Source organism: Simochromis diagramma, unplaced genomic scaffold (genome assembly GCF_900408965.1).
Source record: "Simochromis diagramma unplaced genomic scaffold, fSimDia1.1 OVJJ01000205.1, whole genome shotgun sequence".
Taxonomy (NCBI): Eukaryota; Metazoa; Chordata; class Actinopteri; order Cichliformes; family Cichlidae; genus Simochromis; species Simochromis diagramma.
Genome location: NW_024386782.1, coordinates 15,920,161 through 15,931,964, shown reverse-complemented (window position 1 = coordinate 15,931,964; position 11,804 = coordinate 15,920,161). Strand labels below are relative to the sequence as shown.

Sequence of the window (11,804 nt, the reverse complement as noted above, 5' to 3'; positions counted from 1 at the left end):
AAAGTGTTCCTTTAAAATTACCGTTACAAAAACAAGAAGCAGAAATGAGACCAAATTAAATTAAAAACAGAGTAGCCATTTTAATGAAGAGTTTGACACAATATAAAAAAAAGAAAATCCTAGTTGAAACCACAGCTACACATCATGTTAAACCTCTGACAGAACTGCTCAATCGGCTGACACTACTGAATACAAGGGCTCTAAATTAGCTCCGTATTTTTCAGTTGGTATTTCTACGAGTATCAAATAAACACATCACAGAAAAACAGTAAAAAAAATATGTTACAACATATACACACCACTATCAAATCTATAGCATTTTCACTCAGCTTTGCTTGATATGCACGTAGAAGGCGTTTGCCTGTAACTCGAGGTGGGACCAGAAGCAGAATATGAGGCACAGATTTCAAAAACAATACCAGTCCAACATACGGAAGATCGACCCTGCTCGGCCTTTGTAATCTAAATGACATTTTGTCATTCGAGCATAATTTGCTCTAACAGTGTTTTACAAAGTCTGGTGTGCTGTGACTCATTCCCCACTGTGTGATTCAGGTCTTCATTGAACTGTGGTCACTTTGGACTGAATGATGCAGAACATGTGCATGAAAACAAACATTAATTAATCACACTGACTGTCCTGTGATGAATGTGTTGTAGGTGGTACTGAAATCCAGAGCCACGGCTTAATATTGTCATTGCAAGCACCCATTTGAGGAAGTGAAGGCAGTGTTGAGGGCGGCAAGGCCCGTGTGTATTACAAAAAAAAAAAGAAAAAAGAAAAAGCTCACATGCATACACACAACCTACCCACCAAAACAATTACTTACTGATGAAAGTGTTGACAGGCAAAAGCAATGGAGTTATTAAGAATTAGTGTAGGACAGTTTGTGAATAGGTTTGCATGTTTGATTATTTGAGACACTGAAGGGTTAAACAACAACAACAACAAAATAATATGTTTGGCACATTAAAAGATGCCAAATGGGGAATGAAATAGGCCGTTTGTTGGCTAATTGACTGAATATATATGTTAACTGCAGGAGCACACACGCTAATAAAACAGAAAATATCTGTTGTGTAACTACAGCATATTCTGGCAGAAAGAACGTACAATATATGCTTATTATGTTAAGGAGCTAACAAAGAGCCCTGTGGCAGACAAAGGTATAGTTTAACAGATAAACCAGTACTTGCTTATTGTATACTTATGCAACAGTTTTCTGCCTTGCAGGTCAGTGACTGACAGATTTAATAAACATGTTGCTGCTGTTTTGAGCAGACTGCGTAGCAACAGCAAAAAAAGTTGCAACGTTCAAGAAAAATACGCTGAACAGGCAGCCCGTAGGTAAACTAAAGATCTGCTACAAGCAAAGCTGGATTTTCATGTATTCGATTTTTTTTCTTATGCTACTGCAGAGAAGCTCAGTTGGAATACATTTATTTGTAATCTCAGCTCAGAGTCTGTGGAAGATAGGTCAAGTCTGGAAAGATCCAGATAAGCCTGAAGTCTCTGAGGTGAGGTCGCTACTGAACCGACCGAAAGAAATGAGAGCACATACTTGGTCCAATTTTAATGACCCACTATATGCAGACACACACACACACCCACATCCCTCTTTCTGGGTGTTGTATTACCCTCTCAGCTTCCTCTTTAGTTTGTGACCCTGTGACTCTCTTTAGCTTGGCAATAAATAGAGGAAGAGTAAAAACTTTCCATGCAGTCTGCCACTGGGTCACAACTCAGTCCAACTTTTCCTCTTAGTTTGGCAAAGCTGCTAAAGTTCAGGAACGCTTATTTAAAGTAACACTTATTCAAACTTTCTGTAGACCTTGTGCTTAAATAGAACAACAATACACTCGCTCACTCAGGCCGTAAACATGACCAGAACCCATAAATACATGATACTTGAATAAAGATTGCTAGAAGAGTTAAACCTTATTTTTACAGCAGGTTTTCCAGTTAACAGTCCTCCTGTCTTTAGTTGCATCAAATAAATGAGGACGTTTGCATTCTGCAAATACTGATACACGATCGCACAAACAGGCCAACATTAATCTAATAGTCTTCAGACAAAAAGCATTAGATACCAAAAAGAGTGAAAACCACTCAATATAGCCACTTAGGGACTACAAATAAATATTCACATCAAATCCGTAACATTAAAAAAATAATCACTGCTTCAGTTAAAGTCTTTTTGATTCTAAACATACAGAATAAAACCTTAAATCTTGAGTTGATGTGTCCATAGTAACACATGACGTTTTTGTACCTGTAACTTTAGTTGCTCAACCAGCTGTTCTTCCGTCTAAACCGTGGCGAGTGTCTGGATGACACGGAACCAGAAAGAGTTAGTTGTAGTGTCAAGTTGGCACAGTCTTTATGTGGAAGTCTTGGCTGTGAGTGCTGCTACATCTTCCTGGGGATATTGTAGGACATTGACAGTGACGGTGCGCTGGGTGCCACCATAGGCGAGCTGATTTCAGGCGGGTACGGCTGCAGGCTCATCTGCTTGTTGTCGTGCAGCTTGCGGACGACGATGCGGGAGAAGTCTTCGTTGTGTTTGTCGCAGGTGTCCAGAAGTCGGCGGACCTTAGCGGTGCGTGTGGGCTGGTTGATCACCAGTTCGTAATCCTCTTTCATCAGCATGGAGTGGGACAGCAGGGCGTCCAAGCTCTGGTTCAGACAAGCCTCCGTCATCTGGGAGACAATTTCCTCACGCCGGATTGCAATCCACTGGGAGATGGGACCTTGCAGAGGAGGAGAGTGCCGCAGTGGAGGAGAGTAACCTGCAACAAGAAAAAGTTATGCCTTATTTGCTGAACATTGCTGCAAGGGTGAAATATACTCTTTATACCAAAAGTGTAAGGTGTTACAAACCAATGTTATGTTACGCCAATCAGCTGAATAGGAGTGTAACTTGCTATCAGGGCCTACTAGTCAAGAACAAAGGAACGATAACAGCATCACTATGATTCTAATTTGTATCTTCTTAAGGAAGAAATAAAAGTTACACTAAAATGATCGAAGTGCGCTTGAATGCCCTGTACTAGACAGAGCCAGCAAAACACAGAAACATGAATTATGAGGTTGATAGCCTATCGGTACCATGTGTCCAGGAAAACAAAAAGAAAAGTGCAACTAGAACAGGCAGGTCCTGTGAAAAACAAAGTGCATCTCTACTGCTCCCATAGGAATTAAGAAGCTAAGCGGCAGCTGGGTGTTACTAACTTAATTCACTTGGTTAACTGATCATCAGCAAGTGTGAGCACCTCAAAAAAAAAAAAAGCAGAAGTTTTGACAATTTTCTCGTCTGGAGCATTCAGCTGTGCTAACACAATGCCACAATCTTCCCAGGACTGGACATCCCAGCAAATGTACTTGATGGACAGAATGAGCAATACTGGGAAAAACCCAAAAGCTACATCTCAGACTCTACAGGCCTATATGCTAAAGTTCATGACAAACACTCAGAAAAACATTGAACAAGTTCTTGTTTGAAGATGTTATCAGGAGAAAGTCTCTAAAAACATGTATTGTTTAAGTTTGCAAAGTTGCATCTGATCAAATCTCAGGAATAATGTCCTCTGGACAGATGAGACCAAAGCGGAGATGTTTGGCCATAACGTACAACACCACGTGTGGTGCAAACCAAACACAGCATATCAGCACAATCACCTCATACCAAATGTTAAGCACACTGGCGGAAGGGCGATAATTTAGGCTTGTTTTGCAGCCACATGACCCAGGCAGGTTGCAGTCATTGAATCAAACATGAACTCCTTTGTCTGACAGCTAAAGTGTGGCCGAAACTGAGTCATGTAACAGGACAATGATCCCAAACACAGAACAGCTGAGAAAAAAAAAAATCAAAGTGTTAAAATGGTCCAGTCAAAGAGCTGTCCACAAATGAAAGCCCACAAACTTCAGTGAACTGAAGTAATGCTGTAAAGAAGAGCGTGTGAGAGACTGATAAAGTGGTACAGAGAATCATTACTGCTGCCAAACGTGGTTTTACAGCCTACTGAATCATGAGCTGCACTCTGTTTTTCACATGCACTCGTCTATCATAAAGACTTAAAAATGGGACACAGGTCCACGCATTCACACACCAACAGATGCACGATGGAGCTTCTTGTACCTTGAGGCTGAGGCTGTGCTTTGAGGGAGACATTAACCAGCTTTGTCTCACATTCGGCGATTGGTTCAGGCTTGCTGAGTATGTTTAAATCATTCGTCCAGCCGTTCAGTTTATCCCCACATCCTGGTTTATCATAGACATCCTTCAATGACTGTGGAGACTCCAGACTGTGAGGCATGAATGACGATGGAAGGCAATCTACAGCTGAAAAACAGAACAAGAAAGGTGATGTGCCCAGCAGCCAAACAGAGCATACACTGTAACAGAGACTAAAGTATTATTTTTGAACTCTCTATGACATCAAGTCACACCACTTCCTTTAAAGATTATCAGTGGTGATACTTGGTAAAGGTGTTGGTGTCATTACGTTTAGCGGATGCAGCATTGCTGCTGGAGAGGGCGCCCGGTAGAGATATGTCCGTGTCCTGAGAGGAACAAGACCCCGAGCCTGATGTAGTGCCCTCCTGCGACAGAGGAAACAGTGAGGTTTCATTTATGTTCATACATGACCACAACGACACACCTTTATGTTGAACTGCATCCCTCCATATCACCGTTTTCATTATAAGCCAAGTAAATTATTCAGGTTCAGTTACCGGCTGACAACATGCATAAATAAATTTAAACCCCCCCCCCCAAAAAAAACAAAAAAACAACAACAACAAAAAAAACAAAAAACAAAAACCACGCTCCACACACACATCATCTTTATTCTCAGTGTAGGTGACGAGTAGATACTGACCGTCCACTGGCTGGGCCTGTCCTTTGGCATACTTGGAGTTTCCTCCTCACTCCCCTTCTGACAGGCTGCTGGGGCTGAACAACACTGTGACCTCAGCTGTGTGAGGAGCAAAAGAGATACGGCACAACCACCAACAAAAAGGTCAACTTCAACATACTTTAACTGTCAATCCATTGCTAAAAAAAAAAAAAAAAAAAGTACAGAGACAAAAAAAATTCCACTAACACTGAAAGAGAGGATTACATTTACAAAAAAAATCCCATAAAACTATATCGGACAGTGTAAGGAGAATGTTGAAGTATCTGACCACACAGTCAAATATTGACTTTCCCAACGAAGCAGCAGGTTCTGGTGTTGCTAAAAAAAACAAATATACAGTATACATCAACCTGCTGATCCACCCATTCATTCTAGTGATGCTCTTTGCTAACGTAGCTGATGTGATGCTACACAGTAGTAAACATGACCATGTCCTAACTTTTAGAGACGAGTTTCTGTCATCTAACTATTAAAATGACAAATTTTCTTTAAATAAAAGGAGTTTTGGAAATGACTTTATTCTACTTTTTATTTACAAGAGTGACAACTTTGTTGGAATCAAGTTTGTACATTACCAGCTAAGATAATGTATAACCAACGTGTTTAACATATATAACAATACACTGAACAAAACTAAAGGTCACTGATGTTTTCATAACTTCTGTGACTTATGCAAGTGAGGATATTTAGAGGAGGGAAAAAAAGGAGTACTAAAAATACACACTGTTAACTTTTTTCTTCAGTACTCTGCAGCTAACAGACAATAATAACACTATAGATTGTTCTTTACCACAGTTAGTTCCCTGCTGCCTTTAACTGCATGTAGTTCAATTTTGTGCTTGTTGAAAGTACGGATTAGAAACAGACATGTGACTGCAAAGTCACATATACACTGAAAATATAAAGAGGAAGGATATGCTGAAGGGAAATTATGATGTCAGTTTTTAATCTCTCTCACTGAGTCACAGTGCAATTTAAACTGCCCCAAATTGCACATTCAACATTTATACTTGCGTAAATGTGTGTGTCCATACACAGCCAACTATAAATAAAAAATGTATCTAATGTTATTAATTAACCATCTATATCTGCTAAGCAAAAACACTAACCTGTGACAGTCTTTTGAAGATGAGTTCTTTTAATGATCACCAAACAAAAACTGTATATAAAAGATGGCATCACCAATTGGTTTTTACTTTGAATCCTTTAGTCTGACATTTCAGCTAGACTGGCCTTTTTCTGCCTTTACCATTTTGGGTTTTTGAACACTTAACTACTTTGGACAAAACTATAAATCGGGGGCACAGGTGTCCAGTTGTTAGCTAACTTACAGCCAGCTTGAGGCCATACCTCTTAATCCTTCAATTCGGATGTTTTCTGTCCCATTACCCCAGGTGTATGAAATCAAGCACCAAGCCATGTGTTCTGCCTTTACAAACATTTGCGAAAGAATGGGTAATTTTAAAGAGCTCACTGAATTTGAGCATGCTGCTGTAATAGGATGCCACCATTGTAACAAGTCAGTTTGATAGTTCTTTCCCCTTTCCCATCTATTCCACAACTGATATCAACTGCTATACGTGGTATTACTGTAAGGTGGACGTATTTAGGAACTCAGAACTGAAGTGAACTACAAAACTACAGAGTGAGCTGCAGAGTGTGGAAAAGTTGCCAATGCTCTGCTCAGTAACTGCAGAGCTCCAAACCCACCTTACCATTAACATCAGCAAAAAACTATGCTGGTATGGGGGTGTTATATGCAAGTGGTTCAGTACCTCGTCGAAGATACTGGATCATAGCTTGATGTGCACAAATTAGTGGCAGCTTTCAATTTATCAACACATCTCCCTGTTTTGCCGTTTTCATAGTAAACAAAATAAAATAATGAACTAATTAAATGAGTAATTCCCCAACTATGAGCCACAATGTCCCCAGACTGAGTCTGTCAGAGGCCCCTGCTGCATTTCACCGCTGTTTATTGGTTTCCTGTTTTTTCTTTCTCTAGATCACATTTATCTTTTTTTCCTTTATCATTTTCCTTCTAATCAATTTGAAAAGGTGATAAGCTGATCCAGTAGACCTGTGATAAACTGCCAATTCAGGGAACCCCTGTGCAATTACCAAGGAAAGGAAAGATTTTATGACACTTTAGGTGATGCACTAGCTGTAAAAATCACACACACACACACACACACACACACACACACACACACACACACACCTAAAGTCATACTCTGAGCCACAGTCTGTCTCAAACTAGTTTCACCAGATTTCTCTTACTGTAAGCTGACACACCTGAGCGCATGCTGACAGACAGACAGACACACGATACCATCCCACAATACACTCTTTGTGGATCAGAAGAAATGCAAATTTAATTTTGAAATAAATCAAAAGTAGTTTTCAAAAGAAAAAAAAAAAGTGCTACACAGATTTCCCTACAGGTACATAAAGAAGAAATATAAAAACTGACCTTTTTCTTTTTGATCTGCAGCACAGCTTCCAGGAACTCTATTTCGTCAAACACCCTCACCATAGGCTCCAGCTCTATCAAACAATCTGAAATGGTAGGAAACGCATCACACTGCTAAATCCTGCCAAAGATGTAACACAGAACTACCGTCCCATTAGCAGTGCGCACTTTAGTCATTTGTATGAGCATACTTTGGAAGGAAGGCCGTTCATCTGGATTAGCGTTCCAGCCGGCTGTCATAAGATTGATGAGCGTTTCTCTGCTGGGGATGTCTGCGGACAGGCTCTCCAGGCTGGTGTCAGGACGCAGACCACGCAGCACGCTGAACATGATCTGAATGCCATTGGTCACCTCTGAACATAAACACACACATATTAGTGACTCAAAAAGGGTAAAGTAGGAGCAAAGTATGATGTGAAAAAAAACAAACCCCAAAACGAGCAGTTACCTTTAAACGGGATCTGCCTGGACAGCACCTCCCACATGATGATGGCATAGCTAGAATCCAATTATCAAAGAGGAAAACAGTTAAGGGAAGAGTTACTAAGTTGCCAGATATTGGCATTTCCCCTTATAGCTGAGGGACTCTACCACAAGCCAGCTTCAGGGATGACTCTCAAAGCCATGACTGATTAACCCGTTGCAGCGAGCGTAACCTCTTGCGCAAAATTTACAAAGACTGCATCAGCGGAAAGTAGAGCTCTCTTATCAAAGCAGAAAAATAATCTGAATTCCTTCTCTGACAGACTCGTGGATCTCAACAGTTAGGTCTGATTTTTTGTCTGGCACGACTGATTTAGCCTTTGACACTGGGCCCTGCAGTGGTATGCAAGCAATGCAAGCTGAGGCAGGAACTCCGTTTCATCTTTACAGGAAGGAAAGCCTCATTTTCCCTTAACTGCTTATTGTGCTCAACAAACACGGAAGTTATCAGAGTTTATAGTAACACAGATAAGTCATAGAGACTTTTTCTGCTAAATCTTCAGGGAAGGATGTACATTTTGAGACTGACTTCTACATAATAGTTACTGGGTTCTGGTGTCTTACCTGTACATATCGTGCTTCACGTCGGCCCGGCGGCTCTTGGATGGTTCGTACTCCTCAGGGGGCATGTAGATCACTGTACCCTCAGCTGGCTTGGACCCCGAGCCTCTACTCACTGACAGCTGTCGCCACTTCGATAGGCCAAAGTCTGCAATCTGGAGAGAAGCAGAAAGTTAGCAAGACGTGAACCGCAGACAGACAAAGTTATACAAAGCCAGTTTTACATTTTATGAGTCTTAAATTAATTCGTGACAAAAAGTCAAATAAGGTTGATAACTGCAGCGGGAGGACAGCCTATTCTATAATATCAGATCTTTAAGGGGAAGTTATTATGCCTTTCTTATTTCCTGTTACAATGGTGGATACTCAAACTGCCCCAAATAGTCAGTTTCAGGGAGGTTTTTTTCCCCTTCTACTGTTATCTCTATCCCCTCTTACTGATACTGTATTATCTTTATGTGCTCATCTTAGGCACACAGCGCTGAGTGTCAGCAGACTAGCACCACCCACCTGCTGTTTGAACCTTCTGTTTGTGAGGGGCAGCCAATCGGAAGAAAGTTTAAAGGAGAGGAGTTTGTTTTACAGTCCAAAAACTTAACTATGGAGTTGATATGAGTATAATATATTCACTTTAATTAGGCCATGAAAGAAAAAGAAATCAGTCTGAACAACCTGAAAAATACAGTTTATATATACTTTTTATGCTAATAAAAATGGTACGTTTCATAAAGAGTAGCAGATAAGCAGTACATAGGGTATGTGCTGCTTATCCACTATGTCTAAGTTAGTCTGGTAACGTACACAATACATGTGACTATAACTGTAACCACCTAAGCAGCTGTAACCTTTTGTTACAGCTCCAACAAACACACTGACACGGTTGAAGGTGATGTCATAGATTTTCCTGTTCTGCACGCACCTCATACTTATCGCATACCTTAACATGAAATTCACCATCCAGCAGAATGTTTTGCGTCTTTAGGTCGTGATGTACGAGGGGTGGGTTCATGTTGTGAAGGAAGTTAACCCCAAGGGCGATCTCATACAGAATCCTCAAACGCAAAGGCCAGGCAAGAACAGGGTACACGTCCTTCTGTAAGGCAGAGATTACAAAGATGGGCTAAAGATATCATAAATGTATAAATAAAAGAGGGAAATGTGGGTTTTACTACAGTGAAAGTACAAAACAATGCAAGAGCTTGAAATAAAGACTGAAAAAATTACTACACTCAGCCCAGTGGGAATTTCCCTTATGCATAGCTGTCTGCTTCCCTCAGTGCTCGGCTTCTCTTTCCCTACTTTCTTTTATGTTTCATCAGATACGAATTACTTCGAGCTTTCGCTTTTGTTTATAGTCCCACTGAAAGGAAAAAGAGTCATACACTCACATGATGAGTGATGCACAGGAGAGAAAAACAACAGACCAATGCAACTCCATCAGCTGACCTCTTTTGGCAACAAAAATCCAAATGCAACAACTATAAAACCTTCATTTTTTCCAGTGTGTAGTCTGGGCAACTCTCACAGCTAACTATTTAAACCAGAGAAAACTGGTGCCACTCAGTGGCAATCTAAATGGTTTATTTAAGGGTGCATTGCTCAGACTAGAAGAGTTCCTAGTGATAGGAAGTGAACTTGATGAGCTACCTCATGGAGTAACCGGTCCAGAGATCCATTGCTCATGAACTCCGTGACTATGCAGAAGATACGAGGCTCATTGCAGACACCAAAGATCTGGATGATGTAGTTGAACCTGGCTTTGTGGAGTACCTCAGCCTCCTTCAGCAGGCAGTTCCTCTCTCTGAAACACAGCCAGACACAGAATAAATAACAAAAACAAAACAGCACTGACAGCACTTTTGTGATAGTGAGGTAAATGAATATTTAAGATAAAATCCTTCTAGAAACACAGACCAAAAATGCCGTATACAATCTTGCTGAAACTCTTGATTACACAGAGGAGTAAAAATGTTACACGCAGAAATCTGAGATTTCCTCACTTGTGAATTTGTGCAGAGATGTTTAGAACGACCCATTACTAGGTGACCAATAAATACCAAACTGAGTCATGATGTCTGGACATTTGACTGAAATCCAGTTGGCCTGGTTCACTGTTGTTGGGAAACAGTTTTGTGAAACAAGCTTAAGAATTTCACATTAAAAGGTGGACTTAATTTTATAACAGAGTGGTATATTTGCATGCCTCCAGAAATAAAGAATGAGTGTAGGATTTAAAAAAAAAAAAAAAAAAAATTATATATATATATATATATATATATATATATATATATATATATATATATATATATATATATATATATATATATATATATATATATATATATATATATAGTGCAGTTCAGATTTGTGTCAGTCTGAGCAAACTAGCCCTCCAGCTGGAAGTCACTGGACACCTAAGCCACAGAGACTCTTTAGCCTTTTTCCTGCCAGAGGAATGAAAACCCTGCTCGAGCACTCTGAACACATTTCATTGAAATGTACAAGAAGGCCTCACATTTGACTCAAATTAGGTCAAGTGCTGCAGCTGTTACTGTGGAGTAAGTACAGGCAGACTTTACTGCATCATCCTGAAACAGCACAAAGTTTTTCTGTAGTAGTGCAATTCATCGATAAATGGCTGAAATGTGTCTCCGTGACCTAGACCTTGTTACGCGAAGTTGCCTGATCGGTGTTGAGTACCTTTCTATAACTGGAGAGTCGAGCTTCAGGCACTTGACGGCCACAGTGGTCCTCCAGTCGGAGTGCTTCCCCTTGAACACGGTGCCGAAGCCCCCTCCGCTCAGGTAGTACAGGTCCGTCAGTTTATTCTGGGGGATCACCGGCAAGGTGCTGGTCAGGCTGCCGATATCCAAACAGCCCGCAGTTGGCTCCATATCAGTTTCTGAATCCCTTACGCGAAGTCTCTCAGGATTTATCTCTCACGGGGTTGGCCAATAAAGGCAGAACTACCTCTTTTGGTATAAACGCAAAGAGGAACTGCGCTCCCATTCACATGCATTCCACAACGTAGCCGGCTGCTAGCATGCTAAGCTACCATTAATGTTGCAGAGGAGGAGGCGAGCAGTAAAAACAGAGCAGCCGATAAACAGCGAACCCGCTGACCGGCGACAGCTGTCCTTCACCCAGCGACTACAGTTAAATGTGCGCAGGACCCAAAGCGAAACAACAACAAGAAGAGCGCAGCTGAGCTCCGCGCTCATTTAAGCAGGTGCGTTTGTTGTTGCTAATGACGACACGCTTCCGGCTTTTACGAGATGCGTTCACGAGGGTAGGTTTGGAGAACTTCAGACAGTTGACCCCGTTTTCCAAGCAGCTCTCTGAGCGCATTCAGAATCCCAGTACA

At 41.0% G+C, this 11,804-nt stretch overlaps 1 protein-coding gene across 1 annotated transcript; it reads right to left on the bottom strand.

The window, feature by feature from the left end:
• Positions 1 to 60: 60 nt before the first annotated feature.
• On the bottom strand, positions 61 to 11,666 carry ripk2 (receptor-interacting serine-threonine kinase 2). Its single transcript, XM_040022232.1, has 11 exons — positions 11,141 to 11,666; positions 10,088 to 10,241; positions 9,378 to 9,533; positions 8,444 to 8,595; positions 7,845 to 7,894; positions 7,588 to 7,749; positions 7,397 to 7,482; positions 4,885 to 4,980; positions 4,510 to 4,606; positions 4,143 to 4,346; positions 61 to 2,790 (listed from the first exon to the last, which is right to left on the bottom strand). Exons 1-11 carry the CDS (start codon positions 11,332 to 11,334, stop codon positions 2,411 to 2,413), a joined length of 1,731 nt encoding a protein of 576 aa, XP_039878166.1. The 5' UTR covers positions 11,335 to 11,666; the 3' UTR covers positions 61 to 2,410.
• Between the last annotated feature and the right edge of the window lie 138 nt (positions 11,667 to 11,804).